This window comes from Dryas octopetala, chromosome 9 (assembly GCF_963921425.1).
Source record: "Dryas octopetala chromosome 9, drDryOcto1.1, whole genome shotgun sequence".
NCBI classification, from domain to species: domain Eukaryota; kingdom Viridiplantae; phylum Streptophyta; class Magnoliopsida; order Rosales; family Rosaceae; genus Dryas; species Dryas octopetala.
The window spans coordinates 9,160,079-9,186,223 of NC_141374.1; the positions used below are offsets into that span (position 1 = coordinate 9,160,079).

The 26,145-nt window shown below is 34.8% G+C and overlaps 5 protein-coding genes and 1 pseudogene across 12 annotated transcripts; 3 read left to right on the plus strand and 3 right to left on the minus strand.

Moving 5' to 3' along the window:
• Positions 1 to 1,675: 1,675 nt before the first annotated feature.
• LOC147273765 (protein NONRESPONDING TO OXYLIPINS 2, mitochondrial) lies at positions 1,676 to 4,005 on the plus strand. Of its 8 annotated transcripts, none has more exons than XR_015124269.1 (5): positions 1,676 to 1,958; positions 2,048 to 2,233; positions 2,675 to 2,745; positions 3,344 to 3,385; positions 3,709 to 4,005. XR_015124269.1 is itself a non-coding variant. In XM_086257378.1 (4 exons), the coding sequence occupies exons 1-3, from the start codon at positions 1,810 to 1,812 to the stop codon at positions 3,361 to 3,363; spliced, it is 288 nt and encodes a 95-aa protein (XP_086113504.1). In that variant the 5' UTR covers positions 1,676 to 1,809; the 3' UTR covers positions 3,364 to 3,385; positions 3,709 to 4,005. The 8 variants fall into 8 exon arrangements, 3 of the variants coding, with proteins under 3 accessions (XP_086113504.1, XP_086113501.1, XP_086113503.1); XR_015124272.1 differs by having other exon boundaries at positions 1,677 to 1,958; positions 2,048 to 2,166; XR_015124268.1 differs by lacking the exon at positions 3,344 to 3,385.
• Positions 4,006 to 4,769: 764 nt separating this feature from the next.
• LOC147273766 (F-box protein At4g00893-like) lies at positions 4,770 to 6,349 on the minus strand (annotated as a pseudogene).
• A 127-nt stretch (positions 6,350 to 6,476) lies between these two features.
• LOC147273767 (Pentatricopeptide repeat (PPR) superfamily protein) lies at positions 6,477 to 8,498 on the minus strand. The gene has a single exon (XM_086227457.1). It carries the CDS (start codon positions 8,470 to 8,472, stop codon positions 6,661 to 6,663), a length of 1,812 nt encoding a protein of 603 aa, XP_086083583.1. The 5' UTR covers positions 8,473 to 8,498; the 3' UTR covers positions 6,477 to 6,660.
• A 2,401-nt stretch (positions 8,499 to 10,899) lies between these two features.
• On the plus strand, positions 10,900 to 16,229 carry UMAMIT7 (Nodulin MtN21 /EamA-like transporter family protein). Its single transcript, XM_086227458.1, has 7 exons — positions 10,900 to 11,355; positions 11,470 to 11,535; positions 13,934 to 14,050; positions 14,430 to 14,664; positions 15,257 to 15,418; positions 15,608 to 15,759; positions 15,866 to 16,229. Exons 1-7 carry the CDS (start codon positions 11,147 to 11,149, stop codon positions 15,993 to 15,995), a joined length of 1,071 nt encoding a protein of 356 aa, XP_086083584.1. The 5' UTR covers positions 10,900 to 11,146; the 3' UTR covers positions 15,996 to 16,229.
• A 4,815-nt stretch (positions 16,230 to 21,044) lies between these two features.
• LOC147273769 (aspartic proteinase nepenthesin-1-like) lies at positions 21,045 to 21,960 on the plus strand. The gene is made up of 2 exons (XM_086228270.1): positions 21,045 to 21,444; positions 21,557 to 21,960. The coding sequence occupies exons 1-2, from the start codon at positions 21,045 to 21,047 to the stop codon at positions 21,958 to 21,960; spliced, it is 804 nt and encodes a 267-aa protein (XP_086084396.1).
• Positions 21,961 to 23,428: 1,468 nt separating this feature from the next.
• On the minus strand, positions 23,429 to 25,423 carry LOC147273770 (ATP-dependent 6-phosphofructokinase 5, chloroplastic-like). The gene is made up of 5 exons (XM_086227941.1): positions 25,376 to 25,423; positions 25,121 to 25,222; positions 24,945 to 25,019; positions 24,319 to 24,459; positions 23,429 to 24,155 (listed from the first exon to the last, which is right to left on the minus strand). The coding sequence occupies exons 1-5, from the start codon at positions 25,379 to 25,381 to the stop codon at positions 24,033 to 24,035; spliced, it is 447 nt and encodes a 148-aa protein (XP_086084067.1). The 5' UTR covers positions 25,382 to 25,423; the 3' UTR covers positions 23,429 to 24,032.
• Positions 25,424 to 26,145: the final 722 nt, after the last annotated feature.

Here is a 26,145-nt window from a genome sequence, read left to right on the forward strand (position 1 = left end):
GAAGCTAGAAACATATTTCAATAAATATATATTTATACATATATTACATATTAATATGCAATTAAGTATTAGGTTTAACTTTAACCTAACTTTCTTCTTCATTTTTGTGTACTGCCACAGTCACTCTCTCTCACCGAATTCCTCTGTCTCACCGTCGCTCGGTCGTCGGATATTCGAATCGACTGAATCTGTCTGTTTTGCCCAGCCACGATTCAGTTTTGGTTCTAAAAATGGCTAGCTATTTCAATAGGTCGATTTGGTTATTGGTTTTTGTTTGCTGGTTCGAATAACCAAACTGTTGCACCCCTAACTACTTGAGTATGCATATGTGCCCTCCCTTACATAACAACTTTCCTCCCAAGATTGTTTGAGCGGCTTGACAAAAATAATCTATGTAGGACTTAATGTCAAATATCCTAGTGTTAAACTTTAAACACTAAAATTCGACTCTACATCATAAAGTAAATCTTATCCAAGAATAAAAACCTTCAAAAAATAAAGGGTCGTTCAAATAACCTTGCATGTTGTTTGAATGATTATGGATCCTACTTCGCAGGTGTTAAATATCTTATATTGGTAGGATATAATTAGGGTGTATAGTGTATAAGTCTTGAGCAATCTTCTTCTTACAAACTAGTTTTCAAGGAAGTTAGACCCATAAGGCGGGATTTCGTAATCTCGTCTGAAAATAGTTGTTCACTATATTGCTTGTCGTGCATATCATACATGATATATATTTTTTTAAGATAAATGTCATTTTACTTCCTAGACTATTGCACTTGTATCAAGTTGCTCCTCATACTTTCAATTTGGAAAATTAAAGTATTTTGACTTTTCAATTTTGCCAATTGAAGTAATTGCATCAATTTTCTAGGTAAATTAATATAAGTGATGAGTACATGACTACCATTTTTAATTTCCTTAATAAGGATCATTCGTAATGAGCATTTTGACTTTGTGTACACGGAGCTTTCGATAGAAAGCAAGTAAATTGATCAAATTACCTCAATTGACAAAATTAAAAAGTCAAGTAACTTAATTTTTCAAATTAAAAGTCTAAGGAGCAAATTGATACAAGTGCAATAATCTAGGAAGCAAAATGACATTTATCTTTTTTTTTTTTTTTTTACCGCAAATTACTCCCCTTCACACTTGACCCTTCCCACTTCCTATCTGTCTCGCCTTCGCCCTCCCTTTGGTTAAGCACCCATTCCTAAGCATCAGTCCTAGCTGCTAGCCATCAGCCATGAATCATGATACCATGGTTGGCCAGGATGAACACTAGGGGAGAATCTTTAACAAGGGCTGCTTAGGCTTTAGCTTATGCAATTTTTATTTTTTAGGTGATTTTAACTTAAGTCCACCCCAACATAGCTCACTCCTGCCTATCCCAGTCTACCCTATGTTGAAAACCTGAATTCACACCTGGTGACCACTAATAACCAATATAACCGATCGGTCACCAATTTTCATGATTTTTAGTTTCTTTAGAGTTTTAAGGAAAATAAAAAAGAATAAGATAAAGTGTAGTTTCATTAATTTTTAGGCGGATTGAAGAACAATAGTTTAGATTTAAAGTTGCTCAGTTTGTAATGCACTAGTGAAGTTGATCAAACCTAAGCCCAACAGATGTAGCCCAAGCCCAAAGCAATAGCAATAGAGAATTAAGGTGCACTGTGCACATCGATCACAGACAGAGCTGGTGCTGCAGTGCTGCTGCTAAAACCCTAAACCCTTTGAATCCAATCCAACCACCATTCAGATCTCATCAGCTTATTCGTCTCATTTCTCCACCCCCAAATCCCTGTAATGGCTTCAGCCTGCAGGCAATTCGCCAACAGAGCCTCCCTCTCGTCCATCAGATCCGCCATCAGATCCAACGCCCCTAAATCTCCCACTTCACGCCTCCCTACCTCCACTCCCTCCTCCGCCCCTCTCCGCCGTTTCTCTATCTCCAGGTCTCTCTCTCTCTCTCTCTCTCTATTGCTCTTTGTTTTTCCTTTTAATTTTAAAAGTGATTCTAACTTTTGGGTTTTGATTGGGGCAGGTCTTCGGGAGCACTGGGATGCGTGCAATCACTACTGCCACTCCACAGCGCGGTGGCGGCGGCGAGAATGACCTCCTCCCTGAGCACCACATCAAGGAGTTGCCGAGCGCTCTCACAGGGTACTCTCTGCCGCACCTCTCCCGGCCTCTAATCTCAAAAATCTCTCAAACTTTTGCTTTCTTTTCTGTGAGTCGCTTTTGCTTCCACCATAATTCTAATTGCTTCAATCCCATTTCATTATTTGGTGTTTGCTTACTTGGGTTCTCTTTGAATTTTGACTTCGTCTCCTCGTTGCTGTTGCATTTTTGAATGAACAAATTGGATTGACTAATTTCTTAGTGCCCACATAGTTATGGTTTTTTAGCACCCTCTTGTAATAGTAAGTTTAGCTTATAGCAGCTCCCTGTTACACTTTCAGAGATGGTAGGTTGTCGTGTATATGAACCTATGAGCACGCTTAGGTCTTTTTTTTTTTTGTTCTTTGGTAGAGCTTAGCTTATTGGATGTGTCCTGGCTATTCAATGAGGTAGTAGTTTTGCGAATTGAGACAATTTAAGGCAATGAAAATCGGGGTTGAAGTGATTCTGATAGGGTATATTATCTGACTGGGATATTTGGTTCCTGCAGGCACATAATATCCATATGCTTGAAAGAAATAAACTGGACCTGCTAATTATGGCCTGCTGCATCATTATCAAGTATGAAGCTATGAGTTTCCCCTCAAAAACCTTAAAAATGTTTAACTATGTTAGTTTAGAGACTTCTATTCCGTCTATCGCTTGATTTGTCAATTTTGTTGATTGTATTGGCACTTGCCACGCTTTGGTGTCTACGTTATGCGCATCCACATTCACTTTGATCCTTTTATTTTTATAAATTGCAGATTAGGAATGTCTACCAAGTAATATAGGATGGTATTATGATGTGAAGTTTCATTAGGCTGTAGTACACTTGATTGATCATCTTCTCGCCATATTAGCATTGCTATTCCTCCATCCGCTTTATATTGTCAATATCTATCGAGTCTAAAGTGGGCATGTTGAAACATTTTTAGTAAATCCATTGTCTAGAGCCTTCATATACTAGCAATGTTTTACGTCTCCACATTAGTATCTTAAAAGTTCAACCTTATAACTACTTGGCTAAGTTTAATGCTGATATGGCAAGATGATATGATTTAAGGAGAAAACTAGATAAAATTTCAAGCACAAGCATTTTGGCTTAAATATTTTGAACTTATATAGTATTTCTAAATAAATAAGAATGCTTTGATAACATAGCTGCTCCTTTTCCCAGATGCAATTGATGGTACGTGAGACATGTATGCTGTATATGGAGGTGGGCCCTGCCATCTATGCTCATTGTGTCTGACTTAAAACATTGTGGAAAACTACTTAATCTCTTCTGAATATTATTGGACGTACAATCCTAGTCATTTGTAATGTCTTCTGAAAGCAAGTTTGATGAATGCTGGGAAATTGAGCCTAGTATTTCTATAGAACATCTTAAAATGTCCACAGAACCACATTTCTTGAGCAGTTTTTGTTGAACCTTTTGATTAATGAAATGCCACTGTCTCTGTCTGCATTGTTCTCCACTTTTACAGAGGGTTTCACTTTATGTGTTCCTAATTTGAGTCTTTGTATTCTTTGATGATCCAGAGCTTGGTCTGTCAGTTCCTAGGTGATTCGTAGCAGGCTGCCACCATGACAAGAAGTTACCTTCACAAGAATGGCAAAGCACAGATTTTGTAGTTTTATTTATTCAAACCCTTTCAAAGAACCGACGCTAAATTTGATTCTTCCTGCAATACAGGATATTTGTGCTGGAGAAATAATAGTTAAGTTGGCTTGTTCAATACTAATTATTTATACATTGTTAAATCGCAATGCGGGCAGTCCAAGGTCGCATTCCGATATTGTTCGACATAAATTATAATAGATATTTGATTTCATGAATTTGAATGTTTTATTTTGACTATATCTAGAATATCATGGCAAATACCTATAAGATTGTCTAGGCTAATTGTACCACAGTATTGGAACAAATCTTTTACTAAATCCGTCTCACATTGCAAGGGATTTGTCACACGAACCTTGCAACCATAATTTATACACAACACAAATCTTTGACAGTATTAAAGATATCATCGAAAAGGTCTTGTATGTCGGACCTAAAAAAAAAGGCCTTGTATCATATTCACAACCTGAATATCATTTGGAAAAACGCTGCTTCACATAAAATGAGAAAATCACAATTGATGCATGTACAATAAATTTTCTTTTTGGGAGCTTAATAGGGCTATTAAAATAATAATATATTGCTTCTTAATGTCACTCAATCGAATATTTATAATTAAATTATATGCATTGATTCCAAAGAAACACATCCATTTTTTTGGTTAACAAGAGTATTCCGATAACATAGTAATTTCCTAATTTTTATCTTTCTTCATTGTTTATAAAAACAATAAACAAATTCTTAATTTGTAGCAAAAATAAAAAACATTGGGCTAAAAAAACCCAAAAAAGAAATTGGTTTAAATCCAAATTGGTGTATACCACCAGCTAAATGATCCAACGTCAGCAATGACACGACTAAATTCTTCATTGTCGTAAGGCCAAATGACACTTTTAGTCTCTGTACTTTCATGAAATTTTCACTTTGGTCCTGTTATTTTAATTTTGGCAATTTCAGTCCTGTATTTTCAATACGATAGCAATTAAGTCTAAATCGTTAATTTTGTTTAAATTGATGATGGAAAATTCGACGTACATTGCACGTGAGTGACATTTCAGACATCTTACTCCACTTGGATGTCTATATAAGACCATAAATGCCCTTATACGCAATCAATAAGAAAAAATAAAAAGTTTCAACGTCAAACTGAATATGTTAAATGACGAGTAGAGACTTAAATAGGCATTTAGGTGGACTAAAAGATTCGAGATGTCACTCATGTGCTTCCACATCAGATTTTCGGTCAACAATTTAAACGATGTTAACTATTTAGACTTAATTGTTATCATATAGAAAGTACATGACCATAACTCGCTAAAAAAAAAGGTACATGACCAAAGTAAAAGTTTCGTAAAAATACAGGGACAAAAGTGTCATTTAGCCTTTGTCGTATATAGCACACTTAGATTGAGGTCTAGGATCGGCCACAAAAACCTTCTTTTCTCCATCCCAATAATATTACTCAAACTAGAGATAGCACAAGAACTATAGGGACCAAGAAATAGTGCGGCATCACCCAAGTAGGCCAAGTCCACTTCCTCCCACTCATACTTTCCATCTTCAAGTTTGAGTCTGTTAAGTTTATGAGTAAAAGATCTCTTCTTTGCTGCAAATATTTCTCCATTGAATTCCACTAAGTAAGGAGTACATACCATCACAAAACCTTTACCAAGATGGATATTGAACGTCCCAGATTTAACATCAAAAGTGGCAATTTGTCTATGTGAGTCCACACAGTAGAGACATTCATTGTTATAAATGGCCTGAACACTCCTAGAGAATTTTGGACCCAGCTACCACATAAACATGACGAGTACCCCAAGTATTTTTTCCCACAAGCAAAGTGTCAATACGGATTCTGCCAGAGAAACTAGGCGTCCTGATGGCGAAAGCAGTGCAATCAGTACCAGTGGGAGGTGCAGAAAACGTAGCAGCACTCACAACAGTGTCAAGGTATATGGGAGCTCGAGATTGATTCTTTGATGAGTGGATGGATTGAAGAAGAAGAGGGAGGAGGTTGCACGCGACATGATCAGCAACCAACCGAACCTCGATGCAAGACACTCCGTTTGACACTCAAGTTCAGTCAATTTGATACAGTTGAAGGAGTACGTGGTTTACAGGGTTAAACCATGCATGCTTTGATTCCTTAGAAAATTCTCCTAACAAGAACAACATGGGAATGTTGCTGCTATTCTTGTTGTTATTGTTGTTGTTGATCATAGTTTCAGACTCAAACAAAAGACCCATAATTGATGTAGAAGAGAAGAAATTCAAACAGCGAATAAAGAGAAGAAAATTTAGTGGGGATTGAGCTAACAAAGAGTGATGATATTGATTTTAAGACTTGATAGTAAGTCGCCAAATATATAGTGGCTATTCCTTTTCCTTTTCCTTTGTTTCTAATTTAGTTTTATACGTGTTGTCGTAAGGATTTAGCTTTCAAATGTTAAAGAAAAAAATAACTCATGAAGATTATTGAGATCTACATTTATTATTGTATACACATTTTTTTCTCTTCTATAAAGGTTTTCATGGTTGTTAAAAAAAGAAATTAATGGTTTTCATTAATTTTATTTTTTATAATTATTTTATAGGCAAAGAGACGTTTTTGTCCCTCAAAATTGGTATTTTTTACTGTCCTTGATTGAACCAAATAAAAAGTTTGAGATTCTTAATTGAAACAAAGTGAATGTCGCATCCTCAACTGCGACAATGAATATAGTATAAATTCTTTTGCTAAAATTATCCCCTTTCACACTTCACTGTAACACTAGGATCATAGACTCATTATTTGCTGCCATTTAAATGTAGCAGCAAGATCTCCAGTTCCCTTCTCCTGTCTCTTTTTTTGACAAGTTTTGAAATTAATATCATAATCCCAGCAGGGAATTTGGGATAAAATTTTCCATTTCAATCCAACTATAACCAGCTTCCTTTCTCATTCCCTTCTCCTTCATCAGCTTCCTGACTACCCTGACATCTTCCCACTTTTCATAGTGTGCATATATGTTAGACATCATAACATATACAAAATCATCTTCACCTTCTAATACTATCACCTTTGCAGCTGCATTCTTGGCAACTATCAAACCTCCGCAGTCTCCACAAGCAGCAAGCAAAGCCCTCCAAACTGATCCACATGCCCCAAAACCCAGCTGGTATATCATCTTCTCTGCCCTCCACACCTCCCCTCTCTGTCCCATTAGCCGAATCATAGAACAGCAGTGCTCAACAGTTGGTTCAATCCCAAAATCTTTGGTCATGGATTCGAAGTACTGAAGTGTGATCTCCAATGGGATTTGATTGTGTGAACATGCAGATATAACATTAAGAAATGTGATCTCATCCGGCTTTACATCTCTCTCCAATTTTATCTGCTCAAAAAGGAGCATCACTCTTGAAGAATTGCCATTACGGGCAAAGCCGGAGATCATTGCATTCCATGTCACCAAATTCTTCTCTGGAAGTGATTGAAAAATGGTTTCAGCATTTTTTACTTGCCCACATTTGAAGTACATGTCAATCAAAGCACTCCCCACAACAGTAGATGTAACCAAACCACATTTTATGGTGCAACAATGAATCAGCATTCCCCATGTTAAAGCTGAAAGACCTGCAACTCCACTTATAATGCTTGAAAATGTGAACTGATCCATTTCTACATCCTCTAAGTGCATTTTGCAGAAGAAATCCAAAGCTTCTCGTGCCCGATCCCTGTTTACGTATCCTGTAATTATCGAATTCCAGGACGATGAATTTGGATTTGGCATACTTGATAGAATTTTAATAGCATCTTCTATGTCTCCAAACCGAGAAAAGCCATTTATCAGTTCATTATATGAGATTATATCAGGGTTATCCATCTGCTGCAAAAAACTGAATGCTTGTTCTAAACTTTGGTTTCTAGCACTTGCTGCTATTACTGAGTTCCAGGAAATAGTATCCTTTTCTGTCATGTTATTAAACACAAGGATTGCCTCCTCAAGAAACCCACATTTCCCATACATGTCAATCAAGCAATTTGAAACAACAATGCTATTTTGCACACCGAGTTGCACAATCTTGGAGTGAATTGACTTGCCTAGCTGCAGAAAGCTCAGTTGACCACAAGCACCTAAAGCCGCGGTCAACGAATATGAGTCTGCGGAAATTTCAGACCTTTCCAGCTGAAGAAACAAACCTAACGCTTTACGGAACTGCCCAGAATGCACGTATCCAGAAATCAAAGAATTCCAAGAGACTACACTTGGATTAGGAATTTCAGCAAACACTTTGTCTGCATTGCTCAATGAGGCAATTCCAGCATAAAAATTGATCAGGGCAGTGGAGACAAAGATATTAGAGCAAAACCCAGATTGTAAAATGTAGCTATGAAGCTGAAGTCCACAGAAATCCCATCCCAGGTTGGCTGAAGCTCGGACCAGGTGAACCAATGAATACCCATTTGGTTTGGTACCAGAGTTAAGAATTTGACAAGCCTCAAATAAGGCCTGCTCAGTTCTGGAGCCACCTTGGGCAAGGGCAAAAATGACACTGGACCATGAGTCACAGTCAAGGGTTTCAGTTTGGGGAATTGTACTAGCATCATTGCTATTTGTATGAGTGCGGATATTTGTGCTGATATGTTTTGTACACAGTGGATGGTTCTGCTTTTGGATTCTCTTCAAGAGAGACCTTTGCATCGCTTAACAGATATACCAATCTAACATTATGTCCACCTTTAGGTTTCAATGCCCATAAAACAGTTTTATGGTCGAAGTCCAACTTAGCTTGCAGTAATATAAGACATTGTGCACCATTTTGTCCAAATCAATATATTATTAACTTGGAAAGTAATCTCAAATAATTGTTCTACAACTTGGAAATCTGGATTAAAAACATTAGTTGGCGTTTGGTTCATTCGGTTGAACTTTAGAATGCAATGGCTAATTCTCATGGAATGGGCTTCCAAAGTTCTAGATTAGGAATGCTTATTCTATCCTTACAAATATTCACCGAGTTTGGAAATTTTTTTTATTTTTATTTTTATTTATGGGAGTAAAGATTTAAACTTGAGACTTTTTCAACATTGAGAAGAGAAATATCACTAAACTAACTAATTGGTTGAATTTAGAATTTAAAACTAACGGTCATAAGTATCAAACCTCAAGTCTTGATTCTCGAATTATGAAATTTGAACCCAAGGCAATCCGGATCAAAACCTCAAATCTTAAGCCTCAAATTCATACAATAGGTTGTCGATCCTGGATCTTGAGCACCAAACCATGCTCCGAACACCATGCCCCAAACTCCAAAACCCATACTTGATTCTTCTTTAATAAGAGAATCTATGTCTTGGCTCCTTAGCTAATTTGGAAAAAATATTGAGAAAATATATACTCCAGCAACTGCTCTAAATTCCAATTTAGCCTACCATTTTTTGGCTCTCTACATTTTAGAAGTGAGAGGCTCTCATTTCTATTTTCTAAACATAAAATACTCTATACTTAAGTTATTTTCTATAAAGTTTTAAGTGCATTAAGTCATTTTCATAATTAAATAAGTAATGAAATATTCAAGACCAGTTATATTAGAGAGTATTGTTGGAGTAGTCACTTAAAAAGTGGACCTCTAAATTCTAATTAATGCTTAATGAAAAGTCCATTTCTCAAAAAACAAATGTGGTTAGCTAAAATAATATTGAGTTTTTTTTTTTTTTGAACTAAAGTTAGCTAAAAAAATAGGAAGCTAGCATTGCTGGAGATGCTTTAAGTAACTGGATATAGACAAAGGTTCGAAAATTGTGATTAAGCTTAGACAAGATTAAAAGTGAGAATATATATGCCTTTTTTTTCTTTGTTTCTGTCCTTTTTTTATTATTGGAGGCTCCAAAGTCCAAACCTCCTTTCAAATTGAAGCTTATGTCGGGCAGCTGGAAACCTGTGTCTTATGCTCTGAAAATAGGGCCGATGGCACTCGAGTGACTCGACGAAGGTCAAACTGTGTTGCTTATTACATTCCTGTATTATGGAATGACCCACAGATGGCAGTTTTTTTTTTTTTGTCAAAACCTACAGATTGCAATTGCTTGCTGTATATGCTATTAGTCGGTAGGTGTGGGTGAAACCTTCAAAGAATTCTACTAGCTAGTAGCCACTTCTCCACATCTTTATGTCAGGTCGGTCTTGAAATTTTAGAGATTCGTGACGATTTAAAAAACTGTGACTCACTTCCTTCTATATATATATTTCATTGATTTTTGTTTTTTTTTTTTTAAATTAGACTATTAGCAAGCATGTGAATTTTAATATTAAGAGATAAATCAGGTAAATTTTTTGTTGAATATTTGGTTTAAATTTATTGTCTAATTTCCGTTAGATATTAGCAAGTGAAACATTACCCGTTAACTAATTTGCTATTATTCTTTAACATGCATTCACTTTGGTTGCAGTTTCACTTTCCCTACTCTCTGGTTTTTGTTTTATCTGGTGATAGTGATTTATTTATTGAAATGTAAGTTTATTTATATTTAATAAGTAAGATAATAACATGTATATTAAAAGTTGAGAAGAACTTACTTGGGATGCCACCTGCTATCCCTCCTCCCTTTCTCTCTCTATCTCTCCCATTCTCTTTCTCTCCCTCTTTTTATCTCTCTCTCTCTCTCTAAATGAAATAACACCTGTCCCTATTAGACAGGTAAGTTATTCTCTTGAAAGTTTGAAATACCTAACTTGTTATCAACAGGTGGTGAGCAAAGTGTCGGTTTACAATAGTGAATTGAAAGATTTTTTTTTTTTAATTTATATTATTTGGGGGTGGGTGCCACGTGGACGTGGGAAGCGATGCTCCACTAAGTGCTTCAAGAGAGAATTTAGCAAAGGAGATCTGATATGGTAAAAATACAAAACATAAAAAAGCAAAAATCTAGGCACTTATTAAACATAAGAGAGATAAAGACGATTAATTTAATAGAAGCACTTAATTCCAACATTAAAAAAAGAAGCACTTATTTATTTTTTAATTGCTCTAAAAAAAGGACATAAGAGATTCGCTTTCACGCGAAGAATGAGGAGAAGACTGGCTGGTGTAGAATACAAGAATACAATTACAAGCCCCATGAAGAATGTTAGCTCATGAGGAGGTTAACCAATTAAACCCAAAACAGGCAGACGAAGCAGAAGAAAAATCAGACACAAACCACAACAACAGAAAGCACAAAAAGATGGAAAACCAGGAGAAAAAGGAACATCAACAAGTACAAGTATTTATGTCATTGTAACGTACGACCAAAAAAAAAATAGGAGAGAAGAAAAAAAGAAAGTCATATTGGGTTGTTTGGGGAGTAGGAAAAGGAGAAGGAAAATAGCTAGAGAGATGGTGGGAAATATGATGGTGATGAAGAAGGAGATGATTGAAGACGCGACAATCATAGGAGGGTTGGTTGGGATGCAATTTGTGTATGCAGGGAATTCTGTGTTGCTTAGCTATTTGATGTCTCTGGGGCTTAACCCTCTCACCATTGTTATCTTCTCTACCTTTGCTACCTTCATCATCCTCTCTCCCATTGCTGCTTATTTTGAAAGGTATGTATACCACATATTTTATATATTTTTTCTTCTTAATTCTTCAAGTAAATTTCTGACTAGAGTAATTTTGATGTTTTAGTTAATCATAACATGGATATGTTTGTGTTGCAGGAGCCAATGGCCCAAGAAATTGACCTTGAAGTTGGCCATTCAGTTGGTTTTGATCGCCTTTGGAGGGTATGCAAATTTAAATATTTTGTTTTTTTATACCATTTTTTTACATCTCCATTCAATAATTCATGAGAAAACCCTTGAATATATATTTTCCTTTTTTATTTATTGTGTTGATTTTTTTTTTCTCGAGAAAGTGGAAAATGAAGAATAACTTGTGCTCTAAATTTAACCACAAGCCCCATATATATAGAGTAATGCAATCTGATGTTTAGATTTAGATTTAGTTTGATTTTTTTACCTGTTTTTTACTACATATTCTTGTTCCATTTCATTTTCATTTTGTTTCCAAAGTTGTGTTGGAAATGTCGGCCGGCAAACCATTATAAACAAATTTTTAATCCTCCCAAGTCCCAATCATGAAAAATATCTAACAACAATAATTTATAGACTTCCATTCTAAAGTGGCCCTCTTTTTAAAAAAAATAAGGATGATATTTGTTAGGGTTCATCTTCTAATTATTTGATCAAATGATGCAAACCGTTCATTTTTTAAATTTTATTTAATCATAAAAAAATAAGTCAAATCGATTGAGAATTAGTTAGTCATTGGATTACCATCATTTCAATGTTTATTAAAAGTATTATATTCATCTATTTATCAGGGCCGGCCCTGAGGGTAGGCGAGCTGGGCGATCGCCTAGGGCCCACCCACCCAAAGGGCCTCCTACTTCTAGGCTTCTTTAATTAAAAAAAAAAAAAAAAAAACCTTTCAGTTTTTCATGTTTTGTGTTTGTTTTTATATTATTTTTTTTTAATATCATGGTGAACTACTTTACTGTGGCTGATTGCTCTACAATGACTTACATGTGTGAGAATCCTAATACATATTATTAATAATTAGCTTGTTATGCAGACAATAGTGCATGAATAAATAATTAAATTTGGAATATAAACAGGGACTTAGTTGCTTTACACTTTGCCTCCTTTAATTAATATCGATAGTTAATATCAAGGAGTAAAGAAGCTTTCTAATTTGGTAACAAAGGTTTGTTAGCAGGGAATTTGGAATATAGAAACTTGCTACATGTATTAGTTATCTTTAAAACTGACTCCAACTTTTGTGTACTTAATGATTCTCAATTAATTCAAATCAGTTCCATTTTTTAATTTTTCTAACTAAATTGATGGTTATCAAGTTAGAAATTACTTTTTGATTTTTTGGTCAATTAATTTTAGTTATTGAATGGGCAAAGGGCCTCAAATTTTTTTCTCGCCTAGGGCCACCTAAATCCTCGGACCGGCCCTGCTATTTATTTAATTAAAATATATTAATGAGTAAATAGTCTTCAAGTTTTTTGTTTGTTTTTCTTTGATAAGAATCTTCTGAAATGGATAATTAAAAACTAAAAAGTATGCAAAGTTCGGATCAAATTAGATCACATTGTGGGGTGACTTTCGGATTTAGATATCGGGTAATGTATTTTAGGATCGGTTTCCAAATTACAAATTGTAAGTCTCATATCCTGTGTTTTAATTGATACTGAATTCAAGTTATCTCAACCTTTTTGTTGGGATAACCCATTCTAAAAAAATAAGTGAGTAGATTATTTTTAATCCACTCCAAACTTTTTTGGTTCTAAAGTTTGATTTAACTGCCAAACGTGGGATTCGATTATATTTGTCCAATCCCATGTGTTATCCTGCCTACCAAATATCCCTTAAAAGTAGCATTTTGAATTAATGTTACTTTAGAGATTGTTTCTTTCTTTGATCCGAAAGATTAGAGCTTGCTACTTTAAAATTAGCTGGATGGTCTACTTCTAGCTAGTTTGATTGGTAGCTAAAGCTAGCATTGATTGGTAGATAAAGCAATATTGATCATATGTGGCTTTGAGCTGCCGCGAATGTGCATGCGTGTTAAATGCACTTACTTCATTACACAGTCAAAGTCAATGTATCAAGTTATCAACGGCAGCAATTACACGCAGTCAGTATCACTGATGATGCACTAGATCATCCAACTTGTTCTTAATTAGTTGATCATAGTGGAACTACTTGATCAAGTTTTTTTCTTGATTTGCAACCCTTTATTTTACTAGTTTTATGATTTATCTGCAAAGCTATGCCTAAATTTTTTGAAATTACAGTTAGATAGTTCTTTAATGTATTTAGTACAATATGTTGGACAAGGATAGATTTTTACTTAATAGAAATGAGGATTGCAATCAAAATTTTGTGAACATGTAAGCCTTTTCTTTATGGTCCCACACAAAATGCTTTTTGGAATGATCTAAGCCAAAACTTGAATTGCAGAGAATATCTTTAATCAATTGCACATGTTTCTTATCAAAGAGTCAAACACAGTATATTATGTTACCAGATTATTAATTTGTATCACATGTTCGAACAACAAATGTACACTTATCAGATATTAATTTTTTTTTATTTTTTTTTATTGCAGGGTAACTTTGTTCCAATCCCTATTTCTAAAGGGTATCATGCTAACTTCACCAGCAATGGCAACAGCCATGCCAAACCTTGCTCCTGGTCTTATTTTCATCATCGCATGTACCGTCAGGTATCTAATTCAATCTGTTTTAGAGTGCTTTTGAAAAAGCATTATCGAGCAAATACACTTTCTATAAAAACACTTCCAAACATACCTTAAAATGGACTAATGGAGAGAAAGAAGTGACAAACTATTCTTCTTTGGTTGATACAATAGAACAATACTCAGCTCCTTATGTAATATAAGGAGTGATTTATCATATTACAAGTCCATCGTAATTTGATACTAAAAAAATAAATGCGTGTCAAATTGTAATTAATTTGTAAGGATGAATGATTGTTTACATATAAGGAGCTAAGTATTTACCGAAAATATATTGTAAAAAAGGAACATTTATAAAAATGATTCAACATAACATAACTTAAAAGTCTTATAATGGTTTATGCAGGTTGGAGAGATTGAAAATTAGTTGCCTGTACAGCAAAGTGAAGATCCTAGGCACATTGTTGTGCGTGTTAGGTGCTCTCACAATGAGCATATTGCACAGCACTGCCAGTCCCACATCAAGAGAGGCTCATCTTCAAGCTCAAGCTCCGGACGTTGTCTTTGATAGCCAGAAAATTATTGGCTGCTTGTATCTCCTGGCTGCCGTCTTTGTTTTGTCCTGCAACATTGTCTTGCAGGTGATCGATACAAAGTCTCAATAAAATTGATTATATTTGGTTTTATATGAAAATGTTGCATCAGATAGTACGTCTAATATGTTATGTTGTCAAACTGTAAATATGAACTATTTTTTTATCTGCAAGAACATCACTAGACCAATAACTAGTTGATGTGAATATTAGCCATTGATCAGGAGAACTTGTGCTAGAGATCTAATATGACAACGTAACATACTAAAGAATAGTATTGGACGAAAAGCTAGTTGGTGTGAATAACACTAGACCGATAGCTAGTTGGTGGTGAATAGCACTAGGCTAATAGCTAGATGGTGTGAATATGAGTCATTGTTCTGGAGGAATAGCTCTAGATGAGTAGCTAGTTGGTGTGAATAGCACTAGACCAATATCTGGGAGAATAATGCAAGACTAATAGCTAGTTGGTTTGAATGTGAGCCATTGATCATGTGAACTCATGCTGGAGATTTAATATGATAATGTAACATGCCCGAGATCTAACATGACACTTTACCCCCGTTTTATTTATATTCTTTAGTTATATATTCGTGAATTTTATCCATTGATCAATACTTTTTGTGTTCATGTGTGGCAGGCTACAACATTGGGTGATTTTCCTGCACCTGTTTCCTTGTGCGCCATAACATCTTTGATAGGTGTGTTTATAACTGCAGCTGTACAATTTGTTCAAGATCACAAAATAGAAACTGGTTGGCCCCTTGTGAGTACTCGAGAATTGATTGGCTATTCTCTACTGGTAAGCATCACCTTTGTCTAATTCTTTTGAGTCAAAATTTTATCTTGAATGTGAGGATATCAAGAGTTCTAGTGTTCTACCACCAGAGCTAGAAGCCTGAAAGGGCGTTTGTAAATTCGAATCTATATAATGACCAAATTCTTAAAAAAAGAGAAAGAAAAAAGAAAATAACCTTTTATGAATGCACAGGGAGGTACAGTGAGTGGAGCATGTGTGAGCTTCAATGGATGGGCAATGAAGAAAAGAGGGCCAGTTTTGGTGTCCATGTTTAGCCCCATTGGAACAGTTTGCTCAGTCATTCTCTCAGTTATCTCCTTAGGAGATTCCATCAATGTTGGAAGGTACTTTAATGATCTATAGTACTTTCCCTTCTGATATTCAATAATCTTACAGCTTAGTATGTCAGAAAATATTAGAATTAAATTTTATATATTTGTATTGATGCAGCCTTGCTGGCATGCTCCTCATGTTTACTGGGCTCTACTTCTTCCTATGGGCTAAAGGGAAGGAAGGTTACTCAGAAATTGGGGTTGACTTTGAAAGTGAGTTTGATGCAGAGAAGCCTCTGTTAAGTTGATATTGATTTGTTCCATGATGATCACCTGGTTTGTATATATGGTTTCATTTTTAGACAGATAGGGAAAATTTGAAGGAATGGTAGTCTATGGGATATAGACTAATGGCTGATGGCCCAAGCTTAGTAATGTGCATTTTTGTCATGCATAGTACTATTAGTGTCACAGTCAATGTCAACCACTATCTGATGATCTATCAGAACAATCAATATGATGGAACAAGTTTTTTTGCATAACATAGCTTTTTGCTTGATGCTCAACAACATTAATCAGTAAGAATTGCTATATTTTAACTGTTTTTGCAGAACCATGAAGGGGCAACAACCTGTGTATTGCTGTGTATATACATGACTTAATTGGGATATTTTCTTGTGTACATGACTATATAGAGATGGTGCTTTTGAGAAGGAGGATGGGCTTTGGGAAAATGGGATTTCAGATCCGTTCTAGAGATGGTAGAGGGTGGGTGTTAAAATTTGAGCCAAATAGACTCATTGACTGGAAGTCTTGTGCTAAGATTTTTGGCTGACATTCTTTTAGGAGGAAATTACTAACAATTAAGAATAGTACACTTAACAAAAATAAAAAGGTACCTTGGGGTTTTAAGTGTAGTAAACCATTACATAACACCATTAGAAGTCTAGCGTGTATTGTATATTGTATTGTACAAACTGGTAACAATTGATTTGACTTCATTTTCTTTTCCTTATGTGCTGTCTCCTGGTATCTCTAATCCAAGAATGGGAATTATTCTGTAGCATTACCATTCTACTCAAAGTGTGCTCTGTATGCGTCTCGTCTCACTAATAAATACAACCACCCTTGTTAGTTATGGTTAAGTATAATGTAATACATGTTTAGTAGAGTGGTAATGCTATGCAATGATAAAACATGATGAGCAAAATTGCACTCGAAATTTTAAGATTGAGTTATGACATTGCTTTGTGTTCTCCTCCTTAATTAGCCACTCGAAGAAATGAGTTCTGAATGCAGTACATCTGTACATGCATTATTTGTCTTGGTTAGGAACGGCTTATAGAAACAAAGTTTTGGTTCCAAGGCTTACATGTTTGGGGAGTTTGTCTGCTACTCAAAACAGCTGACCAGAAAAGAAGATTGCATAGGCAAAAGGTTTTGATGAATTCTTTTTGGAAACGGAATCCAAATGCAACTATGCTTTGATTTTAAAGGCTAATTGTCCTTGAATGACACTGATTGTCACTAAGTGCCTACCTTTTCTATTTTCGGTTGGCCAACAAAGTGTCTACTTGTTGGAAAGAACTGAATTTCATTTTCCATACTTGCACAGATGTGAAGGTTATAACTACCTCCATTCAAAGGAAGCCTAAACTCAAGTTTATGCGATACTTAAGACTTTTTTTTTTCATTTGTTTTGGCCATGCGATACTTAAAGACTTATTTATTTATTTTTTTTGGCCAGAATGCGATACTTAAGACTTTTTCTTTTTTGGCCAAAGACTTAAATATTGATAAAAATACATTTTTTTAGAGGCCCATCTGTACGTGAATCAAAAGATAGGTTGGCGTTGTAAGGAGTCATTTTATAGTTGTGTGCCATGCCCTGCAGTACTGTATATTAAAAGGAACTTCAGAGACTTACAGGTTACAACCATCTACATATATTAATTAAAAACCGACTAGAACTATATATCTTTTTATCTTAAATGTGTATTGTGAGAGGAAATTATATCTCAAATAATTTTATTTAAGGGATCTCTCATAGGATCCACTTCATATATTATTTCAACGATCTAAACCATTTATTTTTAAGGCATATAGTCAAAAATCATTCTTACAAATAATTAGACAAGTCAGAATCTATTAAGCTATTAAACTTTGATCAAATATATAGACGGACATAATATTTTCGATAAACACTTAAAATAGTTACCGTTTAATCATCAATCAAATGATTTTCGATTAACCTAACTTTTTGTAAGGACGATCCTTTAAAGAAGACCACAAAAATTGATGGTTCCGATCATCAAAATATAATGTAGAGTGAACTCCACAAGAGATCCCTTAAATAAGCTTATTTAAAGAATCTCTCAATGGAAGGGAGCTGTATATATATATATATATACACATGCCCTTTCCAATAAGGGATCTTTCATTTAACACATTTTCATTGATTAAGCGGTCAAAGTTTATGTGTAAATAGATGAACTTGTAGTTCGTTTATTTGTTTGATTCAAATTGCATATCTTAACTATTTTTGATTTAGTTGATTTTTTATAGGAATGATTTATCAATTGAGATGTAAAAAATGAACGGTTCGGATTGACACAAAATGATTCGTGTGGGCCCCACAGAGAGATCCTTCATTTAACACTAAATGAGGAATTTCTTATTGAAAGAGGCATGTGTGTATATATATATATATAGTCCAGTTCTTCTCAGGTAAGGACATTCACATGGTGCGAATATCAACACAGTGCCGATATAGGGTCGACACGAGATTCCAAAACGTGCTGCAACATATGTCGACGCCATGTCGACGTTCGCACCATGCGAATGTTCTTACCTGAAAATTTTCCTATAAATATATATATTTGGTATCACTTATCCTTCCTTCACTCTCATTATATGTAATGAAAAGAATTCCCAAATGTTGTCAAAGAAAAAGGATTGTTCGTTTATTTATGACATTTCAATAAAACAATATGATAGATAAAAATCCCCACAATATAAGTAGTTGTCTTATAAACGAGCACCTATATAATTGTACCCTTACTCCAGTGGCGGATCCACTTAGGGAGGTAGGGGTCGGGCGACCCCCCAAATGCTGAAGTACAAAGCCTTGAACCACCTTTCTTAGCCGCCGGTGACCTTTCAAACCTCCTGATGTCGGAGCACGAAGCCTAGAACTATCTTTCTCAGTCGCCGATGACCACCCAAACCTCTGGACAACAACCCTGCAAACCTCTAGCCAATGACCCCTCGCTGCCCAATCGTCCACCAAGTGCTTGATAAAAAGCCTAAGTGCGAACAAAGAGAGCATCCTTTTTTTTTTTTTTAGTTTGTAGCCTGGCCAAAACGACGTCGTTTTGAGCCAGGGGTGTTTAATTTTTTTTAAGTCTCATGATCAAAATGATGTTTTGAGCCAGGAATTAGAAAAAAAAAAAAAAAAAAAAACAGTATAGCAGAAGACAGACTCGAGCCCTCAATTCCCAAACATAACTTCAAACCCCAAAATTCCCCAAAACCAACACTCAAGTCCCAACCCACCCTCGATAATGTTGTTTTACCATGAATTATGAATGAAACTACTATCGTTCAATTTTTCATTGTTATTGTCGTCAATTTTTTTTTTTTTTAACTTTTACACCATGACCCCCCCAGATTAGGGATCTTAAATCCCCCACTGCCTTACTCCCTTAGATACCTCCACTAACCCTTTGTTGTAAAAATGTTTTAAAATCTCATTTTTTAATTATAAGCCTTTATATGTAGTTGATCATGATATAATTAACATTATACAATATACATCGCACACTTATATACTTACATGCATGCATTTTGATGAAAATACATTTTTTTGTGTAAGACCCATCTATAAAATAAAAGATAGCTTGATATCCATATCATTTTATTAGTACATGACATAGTGACTAGTTAGATATGGCCCCGTTTGAGATTGCGGTGGAAGACCCAAAAGCTATTGTGGATGACAATTCTCAATCACGTACAACAATTTTGGTGTTTAGTAAAAAAATTAAAAACTGTTTTTCCCCACAACAAAAACAGAAAACAGGTTTGTAGGTGCTTTTGAAAGCTGCAGTGAATCACATCAATAATGAATATTTTATTTTACCCATAATACCCTCATTGATTTCTATAATTTTTATTTGTTTATTTTAAATTAAAAAAATATGTTCATTGTTAGTTATATTTTATATTGTGATAATTAATTATGATATTTTATTTGTACGATTAAAATTATAATATACCTAAAAAATAATAGACATACTTATTTAATAATGTTGTTCTTAGAATTAATGCTAATAAAAATTTGTAGCCAAAAATTTCAAAAACAAGTAAAAAAACATTTTATTTTTACTAAATAAATAAATGAAAGACACTTTCAGCATCATGTCCATTTTAGTAATTATACACTGTCACAACACTTTTACATTAACATTTACTAAACACTTTAATACTGTTTTTTGTACTCACAACACTTTTGAAAACATAGACTACATAGTTTACCAAACATTCAACTGCTTTAGTTTACAGTTGGCTTTACTTCACAACTGTTTTACTTCACAGCAGTTTTTCCTCACAGCAATACCAAAGTGGCCTATATTCATACAAGTTATAAGTTACAACCATCTTCTTATATATAAATATATATTTATTAATTAAAAATCAAGAAACCATTATCTTCGATCTGTTTTGGGATCTGAAACGTACTATACATATATTTCTAGTATTGCTTATACTTCCGTTAAGTTTCATTTAAAGTAATTAAGAAAATCTGCAAGCTAGTGCTTATCTTTCACACAAGCACTAGTGAATAATGCTATCTTCAACTTTATTGCATTGAAATGAATCACATTTAATGACACCATTGATCTATTTGTACAAAAAATGATTTGGGTGTTGAAGCATCTCTCATCTTCTCACACTATAGTACCCCCAAAATGCAATATCTCTATGTCACACTCAAACCTTCAATTAACACATTAATACCACGCCACTTGCAATGAATTGGTCATAGTGGATACATACAGAGAAAAACTAATTCACACATATAAGCTACTAAACTTAAAGTAGTGAAAACCTAATGAGCCACTTGCATCGGTTACACCTAATCACACCCCTAGATGTACATATGAAATAACTTGTACAGTACTGATTGGTGATTGGTAATAATAAGTAGATATGCCACTGAATTGAAGTATTGTACCATTGCAAAGGTTATCAGAATCCATAGTATAAATACTAGTCATTGGTGGGCTTTGCTAGATAATGTTGTAGTGATGCTTTAAATTAAAAAACAGTAGAGCAAAACCATGAGCCTGAAAACCATGTCTAGTACTACTACTAGTGCTGTTCCAATTTTCGTTTGTAGTGTTCTCATAACCTTATTCCCCATGCATACCATTTTCTCACCTAAATTGTTCTTCTCTCCCAAAAATCTTACTCTTTTAGAACAACATAAAATACTGACTCAAATACTTCTTCTTCCGCGTCTCACGACTATCAATTCATCACAATCATTAGTTCCAAACACTATAAAATCTCCTCTTAAACGCACATACAGTGATTTCTTTTACGCTGAGATTGCCTTTGGCACACCTCCGGTGAAGGCCAACGTGGCCTTGGACACCGGCAGCAGTCCCACGTGGGTTCAATGTAAGGGATGCGGAGTATGCTTCGAAGTGTCACTGCCTTTATTTGACCGCAGGACATCGACCACATTCGGAGGTATGCATTACACTCACCCAATTTGTGCACCCCCACACCTTGTTCGTGGTGGTGAGTTGTGTGTTATGAAGTTGAAATACTATGATGATGCTACCACTGCCGGTTTTTATAGGATTAGGGAAGGGCCATTATTCTAGCATTCTAAACCAGTTAAGCCCAATCACCCTTCGAAAATTCTCCTACTGCCTTCCACAACGGTTCGAGGATCAAGCATTGTCAAAGTTTGGTGATAACGCAGACATAAGAGATACTCCTCCTAGTAATGTAAAAACCACACCACTTTTTGAAGGCCCATATAAATTTTATTACCTAAAGCTAAATGGGATCAGTTTGATTGGAGAACAACTCCAAATAGACCCGAACTTGTTTACCACATCGGGTGGAGGTGGTTTTGTCATTGATTCCGGAGCTCCGTACAGTCACCTTGTTGAGGGAGCATTCAAGGTCTTGAGACAAGCAATGGTGGACTACTTTCTGAACATGTACGGATGGCAGCCATTCACTACTACAAAATAGCAATCAGACAACGGATTTTCACCGTTGTCTAAGTTTATAATTTACCGTCGTCTAATCGAGTGTTGTCTATTCATACCCCCAATAGACAACGGATAAAATCCGTTGTCCTGGTGCACATACACAACGGTTATAGATGTACCACCGTTGTATATACAACCTTTAAAATCAATGATTTGGAAGATACCGTTGTTGAGTGCCAATTTAAACATCGGTTTATATTTAAAAACCGATGTGTATATATATGTTAAACAACGGTTATGTTAAGTAAAGAATTGGTTTTACAACTATTTTAGGTAGAAACACGAGGTGAAATAGCCATTAAAACAATGGTTTATTGTTAATAACCGTTGTGTAGGCTATTGAAAATAGGTATACTGCCATGTCTATAGGTCTTTCATACTACGTTGTTTACATGAAACCGTTGTATGAATGCATTAAAAACATCAGGTTTTAACCATATAACCATTGTATATACTTATTTGGTACATCGGTTTTGAGTTAGAAACTGTTGTATGAAGGCATTTAGCACAATGGCTTTTTAAGGTTTGTATGGTATGCTTATGGATTAGACAATGGTTTCTGATATTGAACAATTGTAAGTTAAGGGTATAGACCACGCTTTTGATCGAAAAACTGTTGTATAATGTGCCTGTTTACATCTGTTTTAAGAAGCTCCCAATTGTCTTTGACCACAATGCAATTATAAACAAAAATGCACAATCTGATGAGATAGACTGTTTTGGTACAACCATTGTTCCAAATTGATTCCCATCATAATTAACATTCTTAATAAATTATACATTTACAAAATACCATTCACAATAATAAAGAATTGGAATTTATAAAATACCAGATAATATAAGATATTTCAAGATAGTAATTGTATATATGCCTTAACCCAATTCCATTTACAAAACCAATCATGCCATACACAAAAACCCTCCATATATGCCTTTCCAAAATATCAAGCATCAATCTAATCTACCAAATTGCTGCCATATATCAAAAGTATTATCCAGCAAAGCTAGCCTATCAATCATTAATATCCCCAAGCTAATCTAACAAAGTAATCAATCATATATATACTCCAAGCTAGTCTAACTAAACACATGGCCTACAAAATCAAGTCAAAAAGGTGTCATATATGCAATAATCCAACATTAGTCTACATATACTACCCCACAAAGTTTGCCCATTTAGCCCGGACTTCATTGATATCTAGCTTCTTGGGTATAAGTGTTGTCCTTCCTCCGCTCCCACTGAAACAAGGCAGAAATGGAGTACTAATTAAAAATAAAATTCAACCCAAAATGCAAACCTTCACAGCAGCAATATTCCTTGATGATAATTTAGCAGGTCGTTCTTTTGCTACTCTGACCACACCATCCAGGCTACTTATAAACTTCTCGACATCATAAATCTCTTCGAAATTCCTGAAATTTCAGTTAAATTAGTTGCCTGCCAAAACCTTTATGTAGATCCAACCAAGAGAAGGTCATCAGTCTACCTTTTTTCACAAGAAATTAGTCTACCTTCATTGATCCACCACATTTCCCTTCCCCACCCACCCAAAATAAGCAAAATAAACATAATTTTACCCCAGAAAAAAAAAAAAAAAAAAAAGACCCGAAGATGAAGATTCTTTTCCATGGATCAAAAGAATAATAAAAATGTTCACCATATTGTTCATCCAAGCAGTTCGCATATACCAGTACATTTTTTATTGTGACGAACGGGCAACAACTAACACAAGCACAATGACAACAGAAACACTGGAAAGAGTATTACTAGTTCCGAAACTAGAAGTAATGATGGGAAAGCATGTTTTCAGTAGACCATTAGCTGACTAACCTCTCATCCCCTGGTTTGCTCCCTCTAATGTCAGGAAGTACAAGAGTTGCTCCCCTGGACAAAAAAGGACCGTTCAGAACTTTTAATTCAAGAACATTTCTTGGAACATGAAATTGCTATTTCCTGGCTCTCAAGTACTTTATTGATCAATTAGCATCAAAACTATATTTTTCCTTATGTGTTTTCCTTTATTGGCAAAGCATATCATCCTATTTCAATAATTATTGTCCAAGTATATGAAAATTGTCAATTTGTCCACTAGCCAGGGATGCGTGCATTGCTATGAATCCACTGCTGCGGCCCATCAATTTCACAATGCCAATGCCATGGTAAGCACTATGTGCCTATTACAAGATTGAGGAGAAAGATCAGCTTACCATGCAGACATCACTGCCAGAAAAAAAGTTGAGTAGAACCCTTGTATAATAATAAATACATGATTGGGAGGCAAAAAAGAAGTTGAATAAGTAACATAGAAAAAATATAAATATCAAAAGTCATTCCTACCTCAATATATGCTGAATTTATTGCTCGTTGTGCTTCTTCAACAGCAGTATCAAAACCAAAAGTTTTGTCCATTAGCAAAATATCATTGTCTATGGTTTTTGGCACACCAACTACAGCTATCCTTAACCGTCTTTTACGGCACTAAAAGAAAAGGAGGAAAAAAGCAATTAAATTAAACTTAAAGATGCTAGAAAAATAAAAGAATCAAGCATTCACAGCTTGCAGAGACTATAAGCTTGTCACAAGTTGAGATCCTACAAAACCCTCCCATCATTTATGTTTATATTCCAGTACATCAATTCCTAACCTCTGCCAGCATTGATGAAGACATTTTAATAACACTAGTAAATAGACAGACTATCCCAAACTAATAGTATAGTGCATTCAAATGCCGGCCTGCCCTAAAGTTTCCCTTTTATTTTTCAGCCTTAATTGTTTACCTTTTTCCATCTTTTTTTCAGCCTTTATTGTTTAAGACATGAAATTGCACTAAAACTTGAAAGACAAATCTCTTATGCATGGTCTATGAATAAAATGCAAAAAAAAAACCTAAATAATGAATGGATTACCGAACTCAACATATGACATAGTTTACCAAGTTATTACAGAGATACAAGCTTACCAACCTCATCATGTATTGCATTGGCTCCAGCATGTGTGCCGTTTCCACCCAAAACAAAAAGCATGTTGATTCCTCTTTCCTGATATCAACACACAAATACATATATCACAATACTTAATTCTAGGAATCATAATGCTAAAATATTATCAATTCCCTTAAAGAAGCTTTCCAAATAATCACCTCCAAACCATCCACCATTTCACTAACGCTGGGACCTCCACGTGAAACTCCTAACAAGCTTCCACCAGAAAGATGAACATTCTGAACCACTTTCCTTGATAGCTGATAATCGAATCCATTTTTAACATATTAGTCTACAACACTCAAAGTACTCTCAAAATAGAAGAAACATATTGACCCTAAAAACATAGCAAGAGAAGATTGATTGAATGATTCATATTAGATGTGTACTTGCAAGGACAAAAAGGAACTTACTGGCATTTCAGCTAATTCTTTATCAGAAAATCCACGATAACCATACGGAATCCCAGTACATTTTTTATTGTGAAATGATAATTGCAATAATCATTCATAAGTGACTAAATTTTACTGATATTATATTGGAAGTTACCTGAAATAGAGTGAGAGTGTTGAGAACAAAACATGCATAATCATTAGCATATAGCAGCTACAAGAAATCAAAAAGATAAATTAAGATAAAATAATTGAATAAATACAATGGTTTTAGCTAATTTATTAGGACTATCGAAATCAATGAAAAACTGAATTGATATAAAGAACATGAAGTATCCAATTTGATATATAAAGTATCTACCTGTATAACTCAGCAGCTCTTGATGTATACTTAGCCTCAATTTTGCCTCCATCAGCCCATCCATGCTGCTTAATTAAAAGCTGTGCGCGGTTGTTTCCCCCAAAGCTCATCGTTCTCAGCTGCTCAAATGTCCATGAGTCAAAATTTGTAGATCTATATCCATAATAACACATAACCGTAAGCTATGTGTTTGAGTAGGTAATGTCTATTACAGATGAGGTTTTGAATACAACTTTGAAAAATGATTCACAGAATTTCTATAATAATACAATAAAAGCATTTAGCAGTAGTGTGATTTCTTAATAGCACTGATACCGTTAGTTCCAACATAAACGAATAAATTTAAACCTCAACCATAACCTTCAGATTTTCAAATAATGAGAAAGAAATTGAAAAAAAAAAAAATTAAAAAAACATCAAATGAGAATGA

Excerpts from the sequence above, each read along its gene's own strand:
- LOC147273767 (XM_086227457.1), bottom strand. The coding sequence starts at position 8,472 with ATGCAAAGGTCTCTCTTGAAGAGAATCCAAAAGCAGAACCATCCACTG.
- UMAMIT7 (XM_086227458.1), top strand. The coding sequence starts at position 11,147 with ATGGTGGGAAATATGATGGTGATGAAGAAGGAGATGATTGAAGACGCG. Across the intron at positions 11,536-13,933 it reads GTTTTGATCGCCTTTGGAGG|GGTAACTTTGTTCCAATCCC; the intron begins GTATGCAAATTT and ends TTTTTATTGCAG. Across the intron at positions 15,760-15,865 it reads GATTCCATCAATGTTGGAAG|CCTTGCTGGCATGCTCCTCA; the intron begins GTACTTTAATGA and ends GTATTGATGCAG.
- LOC147273770 (XM_086227941.1), bottom strand. Across the intron at positions 24,460-24,944 it reads CCAATGCAATACATGATGAG|TGCCGTAAAAGACGGTTAAG; the intron begins GTTGGTAAGCTT and ends CTTTTCTTTTAG. Across the intron at positions 24,156-24,318 it reads TAAATTCAGCATATATTGAG|GCACATAGTGCTTACCATGG; the intron begins GTAGGAATGACT and ends ATCTTGTAATAG.
- LOC147273765 (XM_086257375.1), top strand. The coding sequence starts at position 1,810 with ATGGCTTCAGCCTGCAGGCAATTCGCCAACAGAGCCTCCCTCTCGTCC. Across the intron at positions 1,959-2,047 it reads CGCCGTTTCTCTATCTCCAG|GTCTTCGGGAGCACTGGGAT; the intron begins GTCTCTCTCTCT and ends TGATTGGGGCAG.
- LOC147273769 (XM_086228270.1), top strand. The coding sequence starts at position 21,045 with ATGTCTAGTACTACTACTAGTGCTGTTCCAATTTTCGTTTGTAGTGTT. Across the intron at positions 21,445-21,556 it reads GACATCGACCACATTCGGAG|GATTAGGGAAGGGCCATTAT; the intron begins GTATGCATTACA and ends CGGTTTTTATAG.